Source organism: Mus musculus, chromosome 13 (genome assembly GCF_000001635.26).
Source record: "Mus musculus strain C57BL/6J chromosome 13, GRCm38.p6 C57BL/6J".
In the NCBI taxonomy this organism is placed as follows: domain Eukaryota; kingdom Metazoa; phylum Chordata; class Mammalia; order Rodentia; family Muridae; genus Mus; species Mus musculus.
Window position 1 is genome coordinate 77,262,805 of NC_000079.6, and position 26,653 is coordinate 77,289,457.

General features: G+C 37.3%; 1 protein-coding gene across 3 annotated transcripts in view; it reads left to right on the forward strand.

Annotated features, from left to right (window-relative positions):
* 2210408I21Rik (RIKEN cDNA 2210408I21 gene) overlaps nt 1-26,653 on the forward strand; it is a 478,255-nt gene that overhangs the window by 127,274 nt on the left and 324,328 nt on the right. For all 3 annotated transcript variants that reach the window (XM_006517397.4, XM_017315609.1, NM_001145676.1), the window contains 4 exons: nt 728-878; nt 4,858-5,048; nt 6,958-7,140; nt 18,238-18,348. In XM_006517397.4, coding sequence (XP_006517460.1) covers nt 728-878; nt 4,858-5,048; nt 6,958-7,140; nt 18,238-18,348 — 636 coding nt within the window. The remainder of the gene's footprint in view (nt 1-727; nt 879-4,857; nt 5,049-6,957; nt 7,141-18,237; nt 18,349-26,653) is intronic.

Genomic DNA, 26,653 nt, shown 5'->3' on the forward strand with positions numbered 1-26,653 from the left:
ATAAACATGTGGACTTGCCAGTCCAGTGCAGTCCAAGAATCTATTCTATATTCTTTATTCAGCCTTCATAGTCTCTTAAGTTATGAAAGACAGAAGTGTGATATAAATAGCTGAAGATAAAAGTGAAATAAATTTGGCTCACTGTAGGATACAGTTATGTTATTTCTTTAATTCTCATAAGTCATCAGATGTTGTGATTCATACTTGAATTTATAAACAAAATATGGCAGAAACCGCTTCATTTCAGTAGACTATTCTAAAACAGTTTATAAGATAATTGACATCTACAAAATTACAATTTTTAAAAAATAAAGACAGTGTGTATGAGATGTGATAGCTTTAGAATAGTTCATTCTGACAAGTGTATGTTGTTCTCCAGTAATGATAACCTAATGCCTAAATAATGCACTAATCTCTAATAATAGGCTTACAAAGAATACTTTAAGTTTTGAATGATCTATTGACAATACAGTTCGTCTCCAGTTGAAGTGCATATTTGTAGAACAGCAGATGTACATTTCAAAGGACTTGCAAAACAAAGAAAGGCTCCCCCCACCCACTTTTTTTTTTTTTTTTTTTGGAAAGTGAATGTGGATACAGCCTTCAGCTTTGGGGGGAAATGAATGATTGATATCTAATAATGAAAACCATTCTTAGTGCTGGGGGTTGTTACCTCCTACTGCACAGACCTTAAATCTCTGTCTCTTTGATCATTCCCTCTGAACAGACCCATATTCCTGGTGCCTGTCCAGCGCTATCAGGAATTCATCAACACTGTCCAGTTTCAGGTTACGGACTACTGCGCCAGAGTTTGTGCTATGAGCATTTTACAGGATGCTGAGAGCCACCACTGGGATGACTACAAAGCTTTTTATGAGGTGTGAAGTTTACTGTTCGTCCTTTTTACACAAACATGTTTTACTGCCTACCTGCTTTCTAGCTAATTAGAAGCATGAGCTCCGTATTGCTAAAACACGACGCCTGTTAGGATAATATTTTTTAAATATTGAATTTGTACTTAGGAAAAACACTCTCTTTAGAAACCTGAAATAAATTAGACATCAGAACTCCCCTTCTGCTTAAAAGTAAAAATAACTTAATTTGAGTTGCAGGATTGCAGCACTGTCTGAACCAGGGTAAAATGAGATTCAATGACAACTCAGAGATAACAAGAGCTGGCTGGATCCTTTGTGTTTTCCCAAAGCTACCAGTTATACATGTCCTTGTGTGTATTTCCACCCTGTTTAATAAATGCTTATTATTAAGTAGCCTTACATTTAAGCTTATTTTTTACTTCTAATTCTTAAGAGTACATTTAAGATGCATCTTACCATTTTGTATTTCACTATTTTCATTCAGCTTGTTTTGATATCCAAACATCTACCAAATGATAAAATATTTAAAATTAATTCCATACAAGGATCAAATATTTATGTATCTTTAACATTTTTTGAGGTTTAAGAGTTTCAGTGACCAGCTTGTCTTTCTTAGCTTTTCCATCCCACCCTTTCTTCTGGATGTCATCTTATGATCTTCATTTTCCTTGATCGTCTGAGCCACTGTGGAGTATTTAGAAAAAGAGAAAGGGCTTTTCTCAGTAATCACTCTTTCCATTCCCCAGCGCAGGAAGTGTTTGTGACTGAAACATCATAGGTGCTGTTAAAACAGAGCAGCCTCTAATGAGAAACTCTTAAAGACATTCCCGTTCTCCTCAGGCTGTCTCTTCTCTCCTTAAAGCCCTCCTCAGGTACTTTTTCCTTTGCAAGAGCATCCATACATCATTTTTCAAACTCAGCATACTTCAAGCATTAGTGGTAGCAGTGAGCAGAGTAAGAGATGAAGGGGCAACAGTACAGCTGGCAGCCTGAGATAAGAAACAAAGTATTGGTCTCCCTTCTCCTGGCAGCATTGCACAATCTACTTGCCTTGAGACAGAAAGTGGAGCCATCTTGTTTCAAACTGTTTCAATATGTCCAGGTACTAATGAACAATTTTGTATGTTTTCAGTGAAGAATAGATATCATTTTGATACATACTCAGGGTATTTGTTTCCTCTTATGCAAATCAAGGACTAGAATAGTTGTGCCCTGTAAATAATAAGTGTATGTGCTGAGAACCTGTTATTGGAGTTACCCAGTATTTACCAAAAATATATATATATCATGTAACAAACACACAGCTCTTAGATCTTATGACAAGGCTTTATCTTCAACAACAGAAATAGAGAACCTGTTCCCCCGTGAGTTCATGCCACTTGAGCTTCCTTATACTTACACGGTCAGTAGTTACAATTTAATTGAGAGTTAATGGTTGTTCTTTGTGTGTAGAGAGGAAATAAAGTGATACTGTTTTCTATTTACCAAAAATAAGATGGTTCATAAAATAACCCCGGTTTTAAACTGCTTTGACAAGTGGTGTACCTGACATGATTGCATCTTGCTTATTGACTCCTTTTTACCTCCTCTGCCACATGGCAGCTGATTTGTGGGAAAGGACTACATTAGAAAAAGTGAGATGTTGCACTGCTGATTGGAAATGAAGTGTTGGACAGGGATCTCAGAGAAACCAATGCCCGCATACACAGTGAAGTAGAGAAAACAGAAAGAATCTACAAGCCAGGGAGTCATGTTTGTGCATGTTATATGATAGCAAGTAAACTAGACACACACATTTCTATAATCTAAATACGTCAGGCTGCAGGGTCCAAAGAGCCAGGCCCTTTCCATTGAAGTTTTGCTCAGATGGTACAATGGGTATTGAGACTGCATGTTTAAAATTAAACTTTCTGGATAGTTGACTTATGCTCAAATTTAGTAACTTGTGTTTTCCAATAATCAAAGAGTAAAGAATTACCTGTTCAGAGATAATGCTGAGTGGCTTCCATAATAAAGCCCAGATGCTTGTTTCCTGATATATAATCTAAGCAAACGCTCACATCTGTTTACATTATAATGGGTTTACAATAACAGATGTCTACTACAGAATACTTTCCAAATGACAACATCAAGGAAACAGGTAAAAAAAAAAAAAGTCATATTTAGCTTAATGAAACCCCTGCCACTCCTACACTGAATTTTATTTATGAATTTATGAAAATTTATTTATGAAATTTATTCATTTAGGAAGAATTGTTAAAACAAAGGGTGTTTTTGTTTTTTACAAAAATCTCAAAAGCATATAGTACATTTTGAGCAGAAAAAAAAATCTCTGTACTAAAGGATAAGTATAAAACGAACTGGTTTTCTGTATTTTAAAATTATGGCAAGTCGTGTTGATCATACTGGTACTCAGGCACATCCCTCACCACCATCCCAGCATTAACTGGGCTCCAGGGCCCCTTTCATTTACAACATCTGAAGCGCTGAGTAAATCAAGCTTTGAGACTCCTCTTAGCTTGACAAGAGTTCCTACAGCATACCACAAACCAAGTGGAGAATTGTTTGCTTTGCTTTCTTGTTCTCTAAGTAGTTTTTAGCCCATCTAAAAAAAGGAAGTCAGAAACCACCTACTCAAAGTCCCTTTCTTTCAAGTCCAAGTTTCCTACACGATAATAGTTCCATTCATTTTTGTATTACCGTTTGAAAACCAATCACTATTATATTAATGACTACAATATTGTAGTAATCAGTGAGCTGCCAGAATAATGCCATGTGACGAAATATCTGCATGAGAAGCTAGTAACTTGGGGTTAGGAGAAGAGCAGGCTCTTTTTGCTTGTTATGAGACAGGATTTTATTTTGTAACACAGAGTGGCCTGGAACTTGTTAAGTTGCTTAGCCTGGCTTCAAGCTCACATCAGTCCTGCTTCCCCTGCCACTCTAGAGCTGGGATGAAGGAGAATCCCATCTCACCAGGCAGGATAACATGTATTTGAAAACTATGCTAGTGGATACAGCAGATTGTAAAAGAGAAATATTTAGGTATGAAGTAGGACATTTTAATGCCTTATGTTTTGATATATTAATATAATCAAATTAAATTTGAAGAACCCATCCTGTTCTCCCTATTTCAGATAATCTTTTGATTTGGTTTGAAGAGATGAGGTCAAACAATTGTCACATATCCCCAAGAGCATATTACTAATTTGTGCTTGCTGGGAATTCCTATCTTCTCCTTATTGTCTGCCCCCTTTGCCTGGCCACTTTTGGTTTCCTTCTGAGACCAGGCAAAAGTTAGCACATGGACAAGATCTCTGGAGGAATCGGGGGGAAAACGACAGTCTGACACCTTGGAAGTATGTAAAAATGTTAAATGATAATAATATGGGCCTACACTTTACAAAATGATGAAAAATTAGATTACTGTTCATCAATTGCTAGTATAAACTATTATTAAAGCACCATTAATCGAACAGCCTGATGTACCCTTCAGTGTTTAAGCACCACACTTGGCTTTGGGAATGTGCCTAAGATTTAATAGACATTTGTTTTCAGTCCTCTCGTTCCATGAGAACATGGAGCCTGAAAGAATTGTAAAATTAACTCAATAATGCTAATCGTCTGAGAGAAATGCCCCTCCATAAACAATCTAAACAGATTTTTATTTCCGATAATCTGCATAACTTGTTAAATGACTACAAAGTAAATTTTAGAAGGTTGACCAGAACCAGGTAGATCAAAAATGGGTTAAATGCTTGTAGTCTGGATTTACACTAGAATAACTGATTCGTAATTGAAATAAAACATATGTTCATTTGTCAATAAGATGTTTAACATCTTGTTTAAAATCTTTCTTGGTCATCTAGTATGGCAGACTCTCCCATGATTTCCTTTCAGCCTGAACTAATTAGGTTCATAGGAGAACACTGACATTTTGGAAGATGTTACTCTGTTGCTAAATGTGTGATGATTTTGCCAGGGGGAAAGATGCTCCTTCGCCATCCAGATGTGGCATTACTTCAGCTTGGCTCTGCATCATGATCTCTGGACCATACTGCCCCCTAAGCTGGCCCAGGAGATTCTAGCAGAGATGCTGGAGAAATCCTTGGGTCTACTTGCCTCCAGATATGCTCGGGCCCACCCCAGTCCTAAGAGAACTGCACAGATAAGGTAATGAAACATGCTGCTTTTCAAGGAGACTGTTTTTGACATCAACTTGTAAGCAGAATGTGGTTTTGATGCTCGAGACAAAACTTGTGTGTTTAGTGCATTTTTAATATCTGAGAGGAGAGGGTACCCGTTCTTAAATCTGGGACCTTTAAGTAGCAAAGTAGAGCTTGGATCCGAGTGAGTCCCTGCTCCTTTGCCTTACAGTTGCATGCTAGCCCTTTGCTTGTAGGAAATGTTCCCATGTGTGACTAGGTCAAATGTACACAATAAGATAAGAGCAAATTAAGGCCCTGTAGCAGAGAAATCAGTAACTAAGCTACAGTGAAGATATGAAGTTGACTCCTGCTCCTAGGCAATGAAGGCATTTTAGCATTTTCATTTTGTTTTGTTTTGTTTTGTTTTACTTAGTTGCTATACTTTTCCAATGGAGTAGCTATTTTTGTTAAGGAAACTACTTTGTTTTAAACCTATATTTGCCCACCATGGTGGTGCACGTGTTTAATCCTAGCACTTGGGAGGCAGAGTCAGGCAGATCTCTGAGTTTGAAGTAAACTTGGTCTACAAAGCCCACTCCAGGACATGGAGGAATACACAGAGAAACCCTGTCTCAAAAAAATGAACAACAAACATATTCTAATTCATTGTCCTGGCTTTCCCTTCATTTTCAATTTTGCCCCCTTTATTTTACTGAAAGCCAACTGAATAAAATGGGAATTTGTAAAAAATGAGAAGCAAAACACACTAGGTTTTAAATAAAAGACTGAATTAGAGTTTAACTCTAGTGTTGTGGTAGTGAATATAATGCAATAATAATGACAGTGACAATAATGACAGGGAGCGACATGGAAGACAGCCTTGGTTTTATATACATTTGGTCTCATGCAATTAAAACCTGGCTTTAGGTATGAAATAATATTTTCAGATGTATTTTAGGAGGGTCCCACAGACACCAGAGACTTCCTTTTGTCTTTATTTTAGGAAGGATTGATTTCCTAAAATCATGCTCTTGTAAAGCACACTGTGATTTGAAGGGCATTCAGGCCCCACCACTGTGTTTGGTAAACATGGTATTTGCACAGGATGTTTGAATGACTTAAACTGTTTAAAAAATAAAATGGAACTCAAAAAACAATGGATTTTTGAAGAATAGATATAAAAGTCCTTTTTTAGAGGAAAGAATACCTTCTCTTTCTAATGAACCACAAATCGAGTTTGGCTGTTATGTGGCTCATCATTATGAGATATTTGTAAAATCAAATTTGAATTTACTATTAGATCATGAAATAAATAATATATTTAATTAATTAAATAATAGTACTATAGAGAATTTGGCTTAATGATTATGCCAATTTAGAATGAATGCTTCTAATTTTTCTATGTAAAGTATAAGAATACATTTGAAAGGTTATATAATAAAATATAAATATAAGAATACATTTGAAAGGTTAATATGAAAGTATTAGCATACTTTAAACAGTTTGATCAGTCATAAATTTGAGAGGGAGCAAAGGAGAAAGTGGAGCAGGGGGAAGGTGTAGGGATTATTTTCATGTAGCATTCATTATTATTATTAAAAATAAATAAATAAATAAAAATATTAAATTAAAACAAACAAAACTCAAATCATTGCTAGAACACCATTACAACTCTTGCCATTCTTAAAAGTAACGACATTATGGGCCATCCCTAATATCATGGCCATCCATAGGCATAATATCATGGCCATCCATAGGCATTCAGTGGTGTTTTGGGCTTTCTTGGTTTCGGTGTATCTATGTAGATATCTCTGATATCCAGCCATATCTTTCCATTCTTACATAAGCTTATAAGACACACAGATTAGAAGTATATTGCAAGCAAAACTACTATTTTATTTAACATGATATATTTTTCTCTCTCTTTCCAATAGACTTGATGTCATGGCAATCTTAATATTCACTGAGAACATGTTATGGTCCATTTGTTCTTCTGGACAGGAAATTTTGAATCCTCATAAATTTAACAACCATAAAATTTTTAAAATTCATACTCATTGCAACAATCTCTTTACAACATTAGCAATTTTGACATCACCATTAACCGAATTATATAAGTAAGTATCAAATACATTTTGTTTAACTGAGTTATTGTCATACTGCTTATTGAACTCTATATTAAGTACCAAATATACTCTGTTCTCTGAAGTATATTCTTAATATAATAAATTGGAACATTTTATAAATTGAACATAAACCAATTCCTAAAGCTATTTAGTCACTCTGATGTGCTTTGTGTCTGTAGGTCCCATTCAGTTAATACATTTTAAGCTTCACCTTTTTGATTTACTGGGTTTTGAAATATTTTTGCTATATGGACTTTACTGACTTCAAAGATGAAATCTTTCTACCCCATCCTTCTTTCTGAGTGCTGGGACTATGAGATTCCACAGTCGTGCCAGGCAGGACCACTTACTTTTTTTAGTGCAATCTATCAGGTGTGTGTGTGTGTGTGTGTGTGTGTGTGTGTGTGTGTGTGTGTGTGTGTGATACCTTTTATCTTTTTAAAGACTCATTTTTAATTTTGTATATATGAGCAGAGATGTACACAGATGGGTGCCTATGAGACCAGAAGTTGTCAGATCCCCTGGAACTGGGCCTCAGTAGTTTTCATTTTTTATATAATATAATTGGATCTAATTTTAATAAATATATTTTTAAAAATCTAAATGTGCTCAAATCAAAGAGATTTAATGGCCTTATATTTTCAATAAATCTGGCATAGATTGTAATAATAGGTTTTAGTGCCTTAAATAGTAATGGCAAGTAGAAGCATATAGGTAATTGTATTGGAAAAATAAAATATTTTTCTGACAAATAAAATACGTAAAATATAAAAATTTCAGTCTACTTTTAATTGCAAGTTAGCTTGATTCTATAGGTAATATCATAAACCTTTGAATTGACCTGATGAGCAGACTTTAATGAACAAACTTGTAGAGTGTATACAACCAACAAAATCACTATTTTCTTTAATATGATTTTTTCATATCAATTAAAAATAACAATTTAAAAAAATTCTCTCCAATGTTTGTTTTTATATTAAAAGACTATATCATTACATATTCTTACTTTATTGAATAGTAAAAAGTACCCATAAATATTTTTTACTGAGGTTAAAAATTAAGCAAGATGTTCCTTTCTATGTATGCAGTTTGGTTAGCTTGATATACAAGTTTTATTATGAATATATTCTAAGAATAATTAACAACTTCATTTTCAGTTTCCTTGCTTGAAGTGTAGCTATTGCTAGAAGGTTCTTTCTTATTGCAAAACAAGCTGAGAACTTGTTTTAGAAGTAGATAACTCTTTCAGGGAGCAGAAGAACAGTGGGTAAAACCACCATAAGGTTGAGATTATATATAAATGGCTTATAATATAAAAAGCTTAAATTTGAAGCCCCTAATAAATCCTAGTGAAATAAACTGATTTACCATAGATGAGAAAGTCATCCTGCTCTCAGTTCAATGGGTCAGTGCATCTCAGAAAAAGGCCTTGTGAAAACCAGGAACAAAGCTGACAAATTTCATGGATTCGTCATGGTGAAGCAATATTGAATTTCATGGTTTGTCACAGATGAATTGAAAGAATATAGTCCCCAAAGGCATTTATAAAACAAATAAATTATGATTACAGATTCCATATTTTAATAATAATAATGAAACATACATTCATTATTTTTAACCTTTAGCCTTTTGGTACATTTCAACTATGTAATTTCTCAAATCTCTGTGATTTGTACATTTGTAGCCTCACACAGCAAATTTAAATTGCTAATATCAACCAGGATTATGGAACATGTTTTTTTCTGAACACTGCCTCTAGTTTTTCTTAATTTAAAACATAGGCCTATGTTACTTTTGTAGATGAGCAAAAATCTAAATGCATCTTCGTGATTTTGATAGTTCTCAGGGCAAAAATATTCACAACTTTTATCTTTTCATGTTGACTCAGTTTTTGTTCATTTACTAGAATATAAATCAGACCTTTGAAATGTACTTTGATTTTTTGCAACAAGAGAAATCTTTAAGGCAGTGTCTTCTTCGCCAAGGCGAGAGACATGTATGTTCTGTAAAATCCTATTGGCTTGTGAGCTGCTTTATACAGTTGAGATAGGAATTTGTCAAGATTATTAGCATTCTAAAAAAGCCTTCATTCCTAGCTCATGATAAAAATTAATCCATATGCTTTGAGGACTTGGGGAGAAAAAAGTGACATTACGATGTGGAAAGTATTGAGTGTTGATGAACTGTACCTGCCTTTGCTGCTTGGCATGCATGTCGTACCTTGTAAGGAGGGGTCTGCTTTTGTTTCAAGTGCTTCTGTCAGATAAGCCGAAAGCGTGTTCATTCTGAGCCTAGTGTAGCAGCACTAAATCCCAGGGCAAGAACATACAATTTTTAAAATCTTTTCAGGAAGAATGAAACCTAATAAAAATGTGTGTTGTTTTCTAAGCCTCCTCTCGTGAGTTTCTGGTAGAATGTGGTGAAAGGCAGACTTTAGATTTGGCCTCCAGGGAGAAAGATCGGCTGAAACATAAAACCCTATGTGAGTTTTCCAAACTACATGTTGGTTGTTCCTTTGGGGAGACGGTTATTCATAGGCACAGTCTCTCACAAACATCCATACATATGGCTTTCTACATTGAAGTTCACTTGTAGACAATTTGTTTTAGTTTGTATAACAAGTTAAAAATTAACCCCTAAAGGGGCTAGAGTTATGACACATAAATACATAGGAGCATTTACGATCAATACCTAGATCCCTGTTGTCCCACAGCAAAAGTGTCTGTTCTAAGAATTTAGACAAATGAACTTAAATTTCTGTTAAGACGAAAACAAAACACTGTTGCATTCCTAACCATCATGAATATGGGCAAGGGTCACAGCAGTGAGTTACTAAGTTGTTCCCAAATAATTTTATGAAAGATTGATAAATTCTAAATGCTAGAAATAAATAATACTTATCCAAAATATTTTGATATGCCAGATCTCCTAATTGTAAAAAGTTGGTGTAAGCTTACAGTCCCAACATTTAATAACATAGGGGAGTGGTATTTCAGTAGACGTGTTGATATGCCAGTCAAAGACTAGCATCACAAGAAACAGGAAAGGATATTCAACAGTAAGCCAAAGGATAGTAATTTCATGTTGTAGTTCATTTGAGAAGACTCATGGCTTTTGGGTCATTGAATTTCAAAGTACTACTTACTACATTAGTACCCATAGTTCTACTTAAAAACATGCTAATGTTAGGTCCTTTAAGATTATGATCTTAGTCTACATATATTTTTCTAACTATTTCACAGTCCCCTATAGTAGGGGATATATTCAATGAAAACCTTTTCATATCTCAAGAATGAATGACACAATTTGAAAAACTGGCAATTCTTTAAAGTGTTGGGTACAACAAAGGTTCGTGTGCAATGTTAAGCATATGATCTTATGACCCACACAATGAAAACACATAAATACAACTGTAAGTACATAAAAACACCATAAATAAAATATATAAATATAACTTGCATGGAAGTAGGCATGAGAGCACTTTTCTCAGTAACACAAAGTAGAAACAACCCCACACTCATGAACAGACAAACAAGAGTCTGAAGAAACATACAGAGAAATATTATTTGACAGTATAAATGCCACAGCAACAATGAACACACAAGCATAATGCTGAGTACAACCAGATAGACATCCATTAATTAGAAACATGAAGCATAGGCAAATCTTTAGACAAAGTCTATTACGGATTACTAGTGGTTCAGGAGAGAGAGGAATGAGGAGCTAATGGATATGAGGGCAACATCTTGAATGTCAAAGAAATGGTTAGTTGCATGTTAATTGAATTATATATCCTAATAACGCTGCTAACATGAATCTAGGTTAGCCTAGCATAACAGCACATGCCTATGGCTAAGCCAAGAGTATTGCAGGGTTTTTGGTAGCCTGTGTTGCATAGCAAGAACTTGTCTTGGAGGAGAAAAAAAGTATTGAACAAGAAATAAAAATATTTAAATTAGGGGAGAAGAGTGATTGACAATGCAAAATTATTCTCAAAGGCAAGTTTCTTATCCTAGCAAGTTTGTTTATAAGTTAAATCCATTTGTATGCCTCAATCTAAATACTACTTGAAGTATCATTTTAAAAACACAACAGCTTTTTGTGTGGGCCTAGGAAATGGCTGGGTGTTAGTTTTGGAGACAGTCTGTATGGTGAACCCTCATTTAGCTGCCTCTGCCATCAATGGGTTTCAGTCTGTCCTCTCTTCTCACCAGATGTCCTCTGCTCAGCCTGCCCTTGTCGAATGCTCTTCACACTTGAACATAAATTCATACATAAATTCATCTTCCTGCCCTCTAAGCACATGGTCTGACAAACTTCTACTTCTCCCCCTTTTCTTCCCTGTACCCACTATGGTCTATGCATTTTGCTAGTCATATTCTAACTTAAAATTATTATTCTTTAGCACTAGAGTACTATTTTTCATTTAAGAAAAGCAAGCTAGCACTTAAAGAAATGTTCAACATTCTTAGTCATCAGGGAAATAAAAATCAAAAAGACCCTGAGATTCCATCTCACACCAGTCAGAATGGCTAAGATCAAAAGTTCAGGTGATAGCAGATGCTGGGAAGGATGAAGAGAAAGAGGAACACTCTTACATTGCTGGTGTGATTGCAAGCTAGTACAACCACTCTGGAAATCAGTCTGGTGGTTCCTCAGAAAATTGGACATACTACCTGAGGACCCAGCAATATCACTCCTAGGCATATATCCAAAAGATGCTGGAGCATATCCAACATATTACTTTAAGTGTCTTGCTTTGATACATTTAAACATCATATGTCCCAGAGAAAACATAGTTTTATTGTCTGGGTGGTTAGTTGGTTAGTTAGATGGTTGGTTTAGTTTGGTTTGTTTCCTTCCAAAACAGAGTTTCTCTCGATAGTCCTGGCTGTTCTGGAACTCCTGAGGTAGATCAGGCTGGTCTCAGACTCTGAGATCTGCCTCCTCTGTCTCCTGTGTGTTGGGATGGAAGATGACAGCCACCACCTCTGGCTTGTCATCTTTTCTCTTGAGGCAGATCTTACTAGGTAGCCTAGGCTGGCCTCAAACTTACAAATGACACTTAAAAAGAAAGAGTAAAGCAGGGAATTCTATTTAAATCTTCAAGTGTTGGATTGGATGGTGTCTATTTGTTTGCGGTTGCTTCCGATTGTAGGGGCATCAGAAAGGCCCTTGACTTTAGTAGTCTTTGTTATCACATAGTTTCAACTTATTTTCTAGTTCTTTCTCGACCTAATTCTAGTTCCAAGATTGTGGGGTTTTTTTTTCTTGGATATATTTAATTGAACATATCTAGTGACCCAGGCACTGGGCTATGCATATGACCTGACACAATCACGTTTATAGAGCACCCTCTGTTGAGATGCCTGGAGGTACACTCTATTAACATCTTATTCTGAGAACCTCTCTGCTGGGCCTTCAGCCAAATTTCAAGTGGTACAAGCCAAGCATAAATCCAGCTAAGTTTTTTTTTTAGCTTTTGGCTATTCTCACTTCTGGGTGGCTTGGATTTATTTTATTCCAGTTACATAAGCCCAAGAGCAAGTCTATTTGTTGGGGAAAAAAAAAAGATAATATATGCATGAGAGTCAGAAGCAAAAGAAACTGAATCTAGGCTCTAGTGTCCAGGGTGATGGCCTGGCCACTGCAAAGGCAGTGTGATGTGAAGGAGAGGAAAGGGGCCTGGCTCCTCATGCTAGAAGATAAACAAGGCATGTTTTTGCGCCTAAGCAAAGCTCTCTATACATTTTGATAATCTACAGAGATGTGTATTCTTCCTCAATCTGAAAGCACTTAGCAATTTTAATGGAAGAGGACTTTAGGAATGGGGGCTGGGGTGGGGTCAAGAATACCAAAGAAGACTGTGACCATACACTTCTGTATTTGCCAGGCACTGTCATAGCCTCACAAGAGATGGCTATATCAGGGTCCTGTCAGCAAAATCTTGCTGGCATATGCAATCGTGTCTGGGTTTGGTGGTTGTTTATGGGATGGATCCCCAGGTTGGGCCCCCAATGAAGGAGCTAGAGAAAGTACTCAAGAAGCTAAAGGGGTCTGCAACCCTATAGGAAGAACAATAATATGAACTAACCAGTAACCCCCAGAGCTTGTGTCTGTAGTTACATATGTAGCAGAGGATGGCCTAGGGAAGAGAAGGGAAGATCAAGGGAAGAGAGGCCCTTGATCTTACGAATATTATACGCCCCAGTACAGGAGAATGCCAGGGCCAGGAAGTGGGAGTGTGTGGGTTGGGGAGCGGGGCAGGGGTGGGGGGTATAGGGGACTTTCAGAGAGGAAACTAGGAAAGGGGATAGCATTTGAAATGTAAATGAAGAAAATATCTAATAAAAAAAGAAAAAAAACACCAAAGAAGCCCCAGAGAACCAACTAATCTGGACTCATAGGGGCTTCCTGAGTTTGTACAGTCAGGGAGGCTGCATGATCTAACCTGGTGCTCTACATATATGTTACAGTTATGTGGGACTTCCAGTGGGACTCCTAACAGTGGGCACCTGAGCTGTCTTTGACTCTTTTGACCGGTTTTGGAATCTTTTTCTTCCTTCTGGGTTGCCTTGTCTAGCCTTAATACAAGCAGAGGTGCCTAGTCTTATATACTGTATACCAGGTTTACTTGATATCCGTGGGAGGCCTGACCTTTTCTGAATAGAAATGGAGAAGGAGTGGATGAGAGTGGTGCTTGGCGGGGAGGAGAGGGGAAATGAGAGAATAATCAAAGAATTTATCTTTTTGGAGAAAATATGACTTTATAGGCTTTAGGTTCATATTTTGTGCTCTGATATCAAATATCCAGAGCATCATCACTTTTAGTTATATACTGTAATGTCATTAGAGGTTATCTAATAGAAAATTCATAATCTCATCCCCCCATTGAGTTTGCAGACCAATTTTCACCCACTTATACTCTCCAGAATAATGAAACTAATTTGGGTTCTTGCTGTGGAATTAAATGCTCACACAGATCACACCCCCTCTGAGACCGTCAACGTCTGCCGTAACATCCTGTCTAGTGAAATAACCTTACTACTGCCAGGCCCAAGAGTCTGTGGGATCCTGACAGAAACAACCACCCAGATACTGAGTTTTCTTTGGTTTTTAATCTAAGAAAATTTGGCAACAGTTGATTGATAAAATTGCAAGTGGCTAATTATTTAGACTATTAGGAATTTCATAGCAACTTTGAGATGTATGTGGGCCTTTGTTTTCTAATGGCACCTTGCAGTTTTTCTCATAAAGATACCTTGCCTTTTTAAAACCCTTTTTAACACTGAAACATTGTACTTGATAAGCATGAACTCACAGAATCCACATTGTAATATTCCTATTCTACAAACTGTAAAACGCAGGTTAAGTAAGTTGCCTAAATAAATGGATGAATACATGAGTAACACATACACAGAATCCAAATTTGGTCCGTTTCTCCTCTATGTAATAACTACTGCTTCTGAATAACCTTCAGCTACTCTCGCCTAGGTCTCAGAGAATACAAATGATTAGATTAAACAAACAAACAAACAAACAAACAAACAAATGTAGAATGATTGGAGGTAGAGCTAAATCCTAAGAAGAAACAAAGAGAAATAAGACCATAAAGAGACTGTGACAAGAGATATATTTTAGGTAGAGTGGTCAGGGAATACTTGTAAAGGGGAAAAAAAAATATATATATATATACATACATACACACACACTCTCTCTCTATAAATTCAACTGACTATAATGAAGAGGGCATTCTCCATGAGGCATGCTTTCATTTCTGGACAAATAGAGATGTATGCAAAAGCAAAGAGAAGAGGTATGCATAAGCTGCGATGCTCATGCCTGATTCCTCATTGGCCCTTTATCCTGTCATTTCCTTTGACACCTTCTGTTTTTACAAGCCTTAACTGCATTTTCCATGTCCTTAAACAGCACCTTTTTCCTAGCTCATCGTGGTTGCATGTCATTTCCTCTCCCCCCCACCCCCCCACTTCAGCTGCCCTGGAACAACACTGAGACTCACAACTCTCACCTGTGTCTTTCTGTAACTGCTGATAACTACAGTATTTGACACTGCTGAGTAACTCCGCCTTCAATTGTTCTCAACTTTGGCCAACTCTTTGACCTTGCCTCATTCTTTTTTTTTTTTTTTTTTTTTTTTTAGCAGCCTTGTACTTCTCTTAGAAAATATAGGCCACTATGCATTTGCTCTACCCTCTCCCATTTTATTCTGACTCAGGAAGCTTCCCAGGGTTTTTATACAACTACTCTACCACTAGGCTAAATCCCTAGTCCACATAATTCTTTATTATTATTATTATTATTATTATTATTATTAATGTTATCACTCTCTCAAATATTACATCCTGGCTGTAGTTTTACCTTTCCCCTAGTCTCTCCCCAATCCACCTCCCCATTCTTCTGGAACTACCCCCATATCACTTCCCCTCAGAAAAGAGCAGGCCTTCCAAGAAAATCAACCAAATATGGCATTACAAGGTACAATAAGACCACCCACATGTTCTCAAATCAAGGTTGGACAAGGTAATCCAGTAGGTGGAAAAGGATCCCAAAAGCAGGTAGGCAAAATATTCACAGACAGACACTGCTCCCACTGTTTGCAGTTGCACAAATACACAAAACTACAGGACCATAACATATATGTAGAGGATATAGGTCAGATCCATAAAAGCTGCCCGATCTCTGTGAGCCCACTTGAATCCTGATCAGCTGATTCTGTTGGCTGTGTTCTTGTGATATCTTTGACCACCCCTCTGGCTTCTCCAATCTTTCCTCCCCGTCTTCCACAGAACTCCCTGACCTTGGCTGTGGGTCTCTGCGTCTACTCCCGTCAGTTGCTGGATGAGGTCTCTGTGATGATCATGATTGTACTAGGCTCCAATTCCAGCACACCCTTCAGGCATGACAGACTGTAGGTGGGAGGTTTTCCATGTCCGTTCTTAATAAACCTTTTCAACCCAGTTTACCCCTACATCTCATGCTATCCCTTTGATCACTGTGTCTTTTCTCAGCTAGAGGACATCTTTTCAGCTATTCTCCTGATAAATTTTATCTACCATTCTGTGACCCTAGTCTTTGAAGTATAACTTCTACCTAATGCCTAGCGCCCCTGACTTTTTTCCATTATTAGAAGCATTTTTCCTCCGCTGTTGTGTTTGCATTCAGATCCCTTCACTCACTGTGTGTCCTACCACTGGCTCAATCACTGCAGCTTCATTTCTCCCTCTATCCAGCTAAACAAACAAGGACAATGGCATTCGCATTCATGCTGTGACTAATGCCCTTCTGTGTTTACCTTCTCTGCAGCTGTGGACATTGTTGGCCATCTTCTTACCCAGCCTCCTAACATAATTTCCTCCTGGCTCTTTTCCTTTTCTCTGATTTTATTTTATTTTTCTCTGTGGTTTCATTTTGCTACTTCTTTTTTTCATGTCATGCTTTAAAGGCTGGTCCAAAGATCTGCCCTCGGATATCTTTTCATCTCACACTCTTTCAGTGGGTGAATTCATCCATTCATGTGTGATGACTTCCACATGGGTATCTTCAAATCAAAATTCTTTTGTATATACTGGACCAGGAAACTCAAGTTCCTACTTTATGCCTCTCTTTAGATGTATTTCAAATGTCTATGGAACTCTGTGACTAAATTTAAGTGAAATTTCTGTGAGTTTCTCTAGGCTATTCCTTTATACTCACCTTTCCTCCTATTGTCATGCTCATAACCCTTGTCATAAAAGAATGACTTGCTCTTTCTATTAATTTAGGATTTACATTTGTCTCCTAGTTTAGTCTCTTCTTGCTGATCTACTACCATATCTTGGTCGTTATCCTTTACCTCTTCCAATCTATATCCCTTACTGCTATTGAACCCTGTATTATAAGACATGAAGCTCCAATATTCCAGTGTTTGGCTGTGGATCTCAGGGATTCTTGTGGAAGAGTTTCGGGGGAAAGATTGAGGGACCCAGAGGAACTCCACAGGAAGACCAATATAGTCATTAAACTGGATCGTTGGGGGCTCCCCAGAGATAAAAAATACCAAACAAAGACCAGGCACTGGCTTGACCAAATCCACTGCAAATATGTAGCAGATGTGCAGGTCTGTCTTGATCTTCCTAGAGTTCCTCCAACAATTAGAGAAGGGGCTGTCCCTAAATCTGTTGCCTGCTTGTGGGTCCTGTTCTCTTAACTGAGCCACCTTGTCTGGCCAAAGTAGGAGAGGATGCATCTAGTTGTGCAGTGACTTGATGTTTCATGTTGGGGAGATACCCAGGGGTGCTGCCCATTCTCAGAGAAGAAGGGGGAGGGTGTAGGAGGAGCTGTGTGAGAGGGGACCAGCAGGAATGGGGGGCTTTAAATTCTTCAGGGATTCCTCATTACTAGTACAAAGAATTTAAAGCCCCCCATTCCAAAAGGTGACTGTAGACAAGATATTCTGGAAAAAGTATTCTATATTTTAAATCATGATAATCTATTTCCCAATTTAGTTTCTCTTGAAAACTCTCTCTGGGCCATTAAAAACATAAAGTTAATTGTAAGTTTATATCTATTGTCTAATGTATATAAAATCACTTTGAGGGTTAAAAATATACCTCATGTTAAATGTGTTTACATTAATGAAGCAAATATCACAAATGATAGCACTTACTTATTGTAAGTTGATTAAAGCTGTATGAAATACAAGTATATTAGTTGTAAGAGACATAGATTATATTCAGTGTACTTTATGTGGGCATTTATCTTTGACAAATTTCATAATGTGAACTTCTAAAATTAAATAGTAGTGGCATAACTATACCTTCCTCTATGTAAGGATTGTTCTACAATGGTTTATTACAATTCTAATTCTTGATTCTTGGTTTGTGTGTATGTGTGTGTGTGTGTGTGTGTGTGTGTGTGTGTGTGTGTTTCTGTTGTTGTTTTGGTGGATGAATTGTCATCAATAACATGACACCACTTTATATAAAAATAAATTGGCTTGTAAAAACTGAGCTAATTTCCAAAGTCAGTGCTCTCCATAGTTAATGATTCCTGCATATTCTACAATAATTATTTTTGTTTCCCCAGGACTTTTCAGCATGGTGTCGATGAATCACCTTCAAATTCCTTAACTCCATTGTTTAACCAGCCATTACACTGGATTTCATGCATGTCACAGTTCTACCCTTCTCTCCTCAGGTGAGAACTTCCAAATTCCACACTCTCTAATTCTGTGATCCTTTTACAAATTTTACAAATTTGCTTCTTGGGTTTGCTGGGGTCTTACAAAAGGAATTTGACAAGAACTGAGGAAATGGATAATTCCACAATTTTTTAAGCCCCCAAATCAAAGCCACAACACTCATAACCATTCCTCTAATTCATAACTTAAGTTATATAATGGGGAAAAGGTAGATTTTGAGAACTTCATTCTATTGAAGCTAATTACCTAGCTATTTAAAAATTCATTCTTGATCTATGATTGGGGATTTTACAGTTCTGCACCTAATTATGTGATATAGACAGCAAAACTATATAGTCAATTTATCTTAACTCAGAGTCTTAGAAGTTGAGAGGACTAACTTTTGTAATTATGAACAAGATCTTTCATTTTTATTATTTAATTAACAACACTTAAAAGTCAGAAAAAGCATTCACAATGTAAAATGTACTTCAAAAAAATCTGATGACATTTTGTGGCATTATGTAGCATGGCAATTTGATTCTTTGAAGAATATATCATTGGACAAATGCCTTTCCTTTGTTTCTGAGAATAAAATATCATGAATAGCTAATGGAGATTATGCTGACCTGACTGCAGTCTTGATATATGTTGGAAATACACTAATAGCCATTACAGATTGGTTAGAGGTGGGGACCTGTGTCTACCTGTCCCCTCAGTGCTTCTCCTATGCCGGTCCGATGCATGTTGTCACCATCTCCCCAGGTTCATATTGCATATTCATATGAGCATGTTTGTTCTCTCCTGTCTGCACATGTTTTCCTTTGGAGCCACCCAACCCCCATTGCGTGAGACTCCATAATTTTTTACTTTCAGCTCTGCTTGCTTCAGCTCAACTAGGGAAGTAATCACAGAAATGAGTTTGCCTTTCAAATAGTTAATTTTTATATTTATTCTCTATTTTTTCTATACCCAAATATAAATTAAACAAGAAGTTTCTGTCTTTCTGCTTCTGTTAGTAAACAACTCTAACAGAACAATTTGGTCCGGAAAGTCCTTGTTTATTCCCAGTGTAAAATGGTGTCTGGTGCCAGCTTTCTGGGACTATGTTAGTAGTCTGTGCTGAAACCTTAAAAATATCTTGGGAAATCCATTTCTAGAAATTCACTGTTAGGGATAAAGTGGAGATGCTATTGAAGTTTTATATGTAAGATATTTATTGAAGTATTGTTTATAAGAGAAAGTGGAAAATTAATGTTCTATACTGCTATTGGAAAAAATCACTTACAGGCTCGTTATAACAATAGACCAGTAAGGAATCAATAAAACAATTGATTTTTAAAGATATATGTCAACTATAAATCATTGTGATTTATAATTAATTGGGTTATTCAAGCCAGCCCCAACTGAAGCAATATGTGTAGCAGACATGGTGTAAATGCCTCATACCTATCACCCCTTAGCCTCTGTGAACCTTTATTGGGTACGTAGGCACTTTGTAAAGAGAAAGGTGCTGTCTGATGCAAGTAGAAATTTCTGAAGAAAAAGAAGCTGGAGATCAGGTCCACAAGCAATTCCTATTACACTTGAGTTAGTCTTGACAAGAGCACCTTTCAAGGGAAAATCATTCAGAGTAGATGTTAACAATCATGCCTGAAGAATTTCTCAACAGTCTTCCTGTTATTCACTGGGTAAAGTGTCCTTTTGATTATTCTACTCTGCTTGGTCCCTCACGTACTGGGCTACAGTGTTTTTCTCCAAGGGAGATTTGAGGTAATTGATAGCTGCCCGAAACTCTCTGGATAAGGCAAGTCATGTTTTCTAGTAAGCAACAGGTACTAGAAGGTTGGATACAACGGGGAAGCACTGGGCTGTACAATTCCATCATACATAGAGCATTGCAAAACAGTGCAAATCAAGCAAAAGCCCATCAGATGCCAGAGGGGTTAGACCAAGAAGGCATTTTAGTTTTTATTTCTGGAGGGATTTTACATGTGACTTTGTTTTTATCTGTATCTTCAATATTTCTTATGAATACAATTTTAATTCATTAAGTTAAAAAATAAGCAAAAAGCAAGCAAGAAGCAAGCCAGTTTTCTCTGTTCTTTGTACTTTAAGGGCTTGATTTATAACGTCTTTTGAGAAACGTCTTGTACCTCCATATTCCGGGGAGTGCTAGCCTTTGCCCTAGCATTCTATGTCCAGCTTTCTACATTTCTACATGTCCAGCTTTGTACATTATACATTTCATTGCACTGTTTTGCAATGCTCTATGTATGATGGAATTGTACAGCCCAGTGCTTCTCCGTTGTATCCAACCTTCTAGTACCTGTTGCTTACTAGGAAACATGACTTGCCTTATCCAGAGAGTTTCGGAGTTTATCTACTCTGATAGTGGCTTGTCCTTTCTCCCCCTTCCTTAGAACACCTTATACAAGCATCGTTCATAAATCCTTAAAAGATAGGTGTTTCTGAGTCCTTTATTTTGCCTATTCTTAGTCCTCAGTCTTTCCTGGCCTTATCATGGCCAGTAAACAGTCTCAGAACTCCTCTCAAAGCCAGCCTTCCTCCCCAAATCATTGTAATGAACTTTTTCCATATTCCTGTTATTTAACATGTGTTATTTAATGTATGTGCCTTTTCTCCCCAAAATCCTAAATTTGCTTGTTTTGTACCTCTGTGCCTTGTTTGCCAAGCATCCATCATTTTTCTCTGCTCCATTTTACCTCACTGTCCTTGATGCATGAATAGGGCTTGGCAACTATTAACTTGTATTTGTTCATCATTCTCCACCTTAGAACTTTTTCTTGTTTCTTCTTGTGGAACTCCTTAGGCCTGAATTTTCCTGCAAAGTATGATATGGTTACCCTTTCCCTGCGTCCCTCTGAGTACCTCAAATTCTGACAGCTGTTCTCTGCTGGGTCATTTGATGTGCTGAGAAAGGTTTGATGCTTGTGCCATACAGCCCAGCATGCTTAGAACAGTGATAGAATCTGGGCATCAAGAAAAATGATTTCAAAAGTAATCATTATTGATTTGCATTTGCCAGGCATGGCAGTGGGAGGTCACAAGTCATTCCCTTTCAATCCACTTTCCACACTTAAGCCAGCTACCTCTTCTCTTTTACCTCAAATTCTTCTTGAAAACAGTGTTCTGCAACCAAAAGGTTCTGGAAAATATATGAGTTAGACGATAACAAATGAAAACATGTTAGTTTCATCTTATAAGAAAGTTTATTTAGATAAATAAGTGAAAGGACCCTGATATAGCTGTCTCTTGTGAGACTAGGCCGGGACCTAGCAAACACATAAGTGGATGCTCACAGTCAGCAATTGGATGGATCACAGGGCCCCCAATGGAGGAGCTAGAGAAAGTATCCAAGGAGCTAAAGAGATCTGCAACCCTGTAAGTGGAACAACATTATGAACTAACCAGTACCCCGGAGCTCTTGACTCTAGCTGCATATGTATCAAATGATGGCCTAGCTGGCCATCACTGGAAAGAGAGGCCCATTGGACACGAAAACTTTATATGCCCCAGTACAGGGGAACGCCAGGGCCAAAAAGTGAGAATGGGTGGGTAGGGGAGTGGGGGGGGCATGGGGGACTTTTGGGATAGCATTGGAAATGTAATTGAGGAAAATATGTAATAAAAATATTTTTAAAAAATTTTAAAAAAGAAAGTTTATTTAAAGAAAGGAGAAAATGTAGGAAAGAAATCACTGAGATAACTAATTTTATGAAATTTCATAGTAATTGATTTTTATTTTATTTTATTTATTTGCTTGTTTCTTTATTCGTGCAAGTGATGAGACAGGCCACAACTTTCTTTTTCCTTTTTTATTAGATATTTATTTACATTTCGAATATTATCCCCTAGTTTCCCCTCCGAAAATCTCCTATCCCCTCCCACTCCCACTGCTCCCCAACCCACCCACTCCCCTTCTTGGCCCTGGCATTCCCCTATACTGGGGCATAGAACCTTCACAGGTTTAAGGGCCTCTCCTCCCATTGGTGACCGACTAGACCATCCTCTGCTACACATACAGCTAGAGCTACAAGTCTCACCATGTGTTTTCTTTCATTGGAGGTTTAGTCCCAGGGAGCTCTGGAGCTATTGGTTCGTTCATATTGTTGTTTCTCCTCTGGGGTTCAAACCTCTTCAGCTCCTTGGGTACTTTCTCTAGCTTCTTCATTGGGGACCCTGTGCTCAGTCCAATGGATGGCTGTGAGCATCCACTTCTGTATTTGCCAGGCATTGGCAGAGCCTCTCAGGAGACAGCTATATCAGGCTCCTGTCAGCAAGCTCTTGTTGGCATCTGCCTTAGTGTCTGGGTTTGGTGGTTGTTTATGGAATGGATCCCCAAGTGGGGCAGTCTTTGGATGGTCATTGCTTCAGTCTCTGCTACGAACATTGACACTGTAATTCCTTCCATGGGTATTTTGTTCCCCGTTCTAAGAAGGATTCTGAGCTTCTGGGCTAATATCCACTTATCAGTGAGTGCATACTATGTATGTTCTTTTGTGATTGAGTTGCCTCACTTTGAATGATATTCTCCAGGTCCATCTATTTGTCTAAGAATTTCATAAATTCATTGTTTTTAATAGCTGAGTAGTACTCCATTGTGTAAATGTACCACATTTTCTGTATCCATTGCTCTGTTGAGGGACATCTGGGTTCTTTTCAGATTCTGGCTAATATAAATAAGGCTGCTATGAACATAGTGGAGCATGTGTCCTTATTACAAATTGGAAAATCCTCTGGGTACATGCCCAGGAGAGGGGTTGCTGGATCTTCCTATAGAACTGTGTCCAATTTTCTGAGGAACCGCCAGACTGATTTCCAGCTTCGTTGTACCAGCTTGCAGTCCTTCCAGCAATGGAGAAGTGTTCCTCTTTATCCATGTCCTCGACAGCATCTGCTGTCACCTGAGTTTTTGATCTTAGCCATTCTGACTGGTGTGAGGTGGAATCTCAGGGTTGTTTTCATTTGCATTAACCTGATGATTAAGGATGTTGAACAATTTTTAGGTGCTTCTAAGCCACTCGGTATTCCTCAGGTGAGAATTTTTTTAGCTCTGTGCCCCATTTTTAATAATAGGGTTATTTGGTTCTTTTGAGTCTTACTTCTTGAATTCTTTGTATATATTGGATATTAGTCTTATAAAGATCTTTTCCCAATCTGTTGGTTGCCTTTTTTTTTTGTCCTATTGACAGTGTCTCTTGCCTTACAGAAGCTTTGCAATTTTATGAGGTCCCATTTGTCAATTCTTGACCTTAGAGCATAGGCTCTTGGTGTTTCTGTTCAGAAAAATTTCCTCTGTGCTCATGTGCTTGAGGCTCTTCCCCACTTTCTCTTCTATTAGTTTTAGAGTATCTGGTTTTATGTGGAGGTCTTTGATCCACTTGTACTTGAGCTTTGTACAAGGAGATAAGCATGGATCGATTTGCCTCCTTCTACATGCTAACCACCAATTGAGCCAGCACCAATTGTTGAAAATGCTTTTTCCCACTGGATGATTTTAGCTTCTTTGTCAAAGATAAAGTGACCATAGGTGTGTGGTTTCATTTCTGAGTCTTTATTTCCATTCCATTAATCTACCTGCCTGTCACTGTACCTATACCATGCAGTTTTTAATTACAATTGCTCTGTAGTACAGCTTGTGGTCAGGCATGGTGATTCCACCAGAGGCTCTTTTATTGTTGAGGATAGTTTTGCTATTCTAGGTTTTTTGTTATTCCAGATGAATTTGCAAATTGTTCTTTCTAACTCTGTGAAGAATTGAGTTGGAATTTTGGTGGGGATTGCATTGAATCTGTTGATTGCTTTTGCTAAAATCGCCATTTTTACTATATTAATCCTCCCAGTACATGAGCATGGGAGGTCTCAACTTTCTTATGGAAATCAGTCAACTCGTAGAGTCCATTTTCTCCTTCCTCCTTCCCATGTGTTTCTGGGAATTAAACATGTTCTCAGTCTTGGCGGCAAGTACAGTTTGTTGCTGAGCCACTTTGCCAGTCCAACATCTTAATAAATATGACATCTATTTATTTTCTACCTGTATATTATTTCAGGAAAGTCTTGAACCAGCTTTCTGAAGTGTTAAGATAATTAAATGTAGGCTAGAAGTTAGAATAGAGCAAGGAAAAATAAGAAAACCCAAACAGAATGAAAATGCAGAAAGTTATATAGAAAATAAACTTGTCTATAAGGTTACTGTGGGGGACATAATAAGTAAAATTAATTTTTATGCTCCCCCAAGCTCTGGTAATACTGTTCTGAAGACCTATTTTTAGGAAAATTAATGTATTTCCAAAGCGTTATGTAAAATAAACTACATTTAAGCTCTGTCTCAATGGCACAAGCCAACACTGTAGTTGACTTTTAATAATCAGTTTCATAGTAGACAAGGCTAAATCAACTGGTGACTATCTCCCTAACAAGGTCAAAACATGATAATATAGTGATTTCATATAAATCGTCAAAAAATAATACTGTCTTGGTAATTGTTGTAGTCAGCGATCTCTAGAGGAACAGACCTGATAGAATGAATCTATATATACTAATAGAAGATTTATTGTGGGTTTTATAGACTGTGGTCTGGCTAGTTCCAATAGAGAGGCCAAAAATCTGATAGTTGTTTTGGGTTAGTCAAAGAGGATTGGTGTCTCAGCTGATCTCCAATCTCTGTTGGACTACAGATAAAGTAGGTTCTAAGGCCAGTGAAGGGATGTCTCAGCAGCAGGAGAGATAAACTTGCCAGTGAGAGTGAGAGGAAGCAGTCAAAGAGCAAAGTTTCCTTCTTCTGTGCCATTTTATGTAAACTGCCATGAGAAGATACGGTCCCAATTTAGGATGGGGTTTTCCACTTTAAATGATGCAGTGAAAAGTAATTCCTCACAGGTGTACGGAAATGCTTGGATTTTACTTGATTCCAGATGTGTTCAAGTTGACAACCAAGATTATCCACCATAGTAATTTATACTGTTTCCTTCTAATGCTTGTTTTTTGTTTTATATTTCCTAGAGTTGAATCTTAATTAAACTATTTGAAAACCTCCAAGGAATACTCAAGTCTTTCTTTGCACTCTGAACATGAGTGGCACAGTTGTCATGAATAAACAGGGCATTCGTTTCTTCTGGTTATTGTCTTCTCTGCTGTCACAATATTCTGATACCAGGCTAGTCACTCCTCTGCTGTAGAGCTTGTTTTCTGTTGTGCTTTTACTTAAGAGAATTCTGTTTATGTTTATATATTATCTCCCAGCCTAAACATATTAAATAATATTTGGCCTCACTTTATGGTTCTATGTAAATATTTATCTAATTCAAGATATAGTCGCTTCTTTCATATTTCACAGAATTTCTCCATGTAAGTTACATTGCTATGCCTTACAGGTATAGGAAGAGGTGGTTAAGGAAAGTTGGAATAAAAATTCCTTTCCTTGATACAATACAGCAAACGAAATTATGATTCCAACTTGAGAACCACACAGTACTGTTGTTCACTTCCACCATCTTGAGACATCCCACCAATTTCTACCTTTCTTTCTTGTTACAGCTTTTATGTCTCTTTTTATATCATGTTTGCAGGCCTGACCCTGAGATAGTAAATATCTTCAGTGTTCTATCATGCACCTTTTTCTTTTTTTTTTCTTTGTGAAACAGGGTTTCTCTATGTATGGTTGGCTGTCCTATAACTCACGCTGTAGACTAGGGTAGCCTTGAACTCAGAGAGTTCTGCCTGCCTCTATCTCCCAAGTGTTGAGATTAGAGGTATATACCACCAATGCACAGCTATCATGTAACTTTTAAAAAGTGATGCTCTGCAGTCCACTGCAGTTCTTTTTTATTCCATTCTATTAAAATCAATTATACTCTATTCAAAGACTCTAGACTCATAGATATCAATGTACCTGAATATTGTCTTGAAGTATACACCGGAGATTACAGACACTGTCCCTTCCAAACTGATTCTCTTCTCTCGAGCCTTGTCTTAGCTAATGGTAAGTACTCAGTTGTGTAGGCCAGATCCTTAGGAAAGCATCTAGAGCCTCTTTTCCTCCTACATTTCCACCCTATTGTTAGGTCTCCATGATTTTAAGCCTTTAATCTACCATCCATAAAGCCACTCTCACCTTAGTCCAGACCACCATAATCTCTCTCATCAATACTGCAATGACTGCTTTGACATCCTAGCTTCACTTTTTCTAGATAAAGCTGAGCATGTCAAGCTCTCTACCACTACATTACATTCTGAAATTCACTGTGCAAGTTTTCTATAGTTTTTTTGTGTCAACTTTTATTTTCATTATTTTCTAAA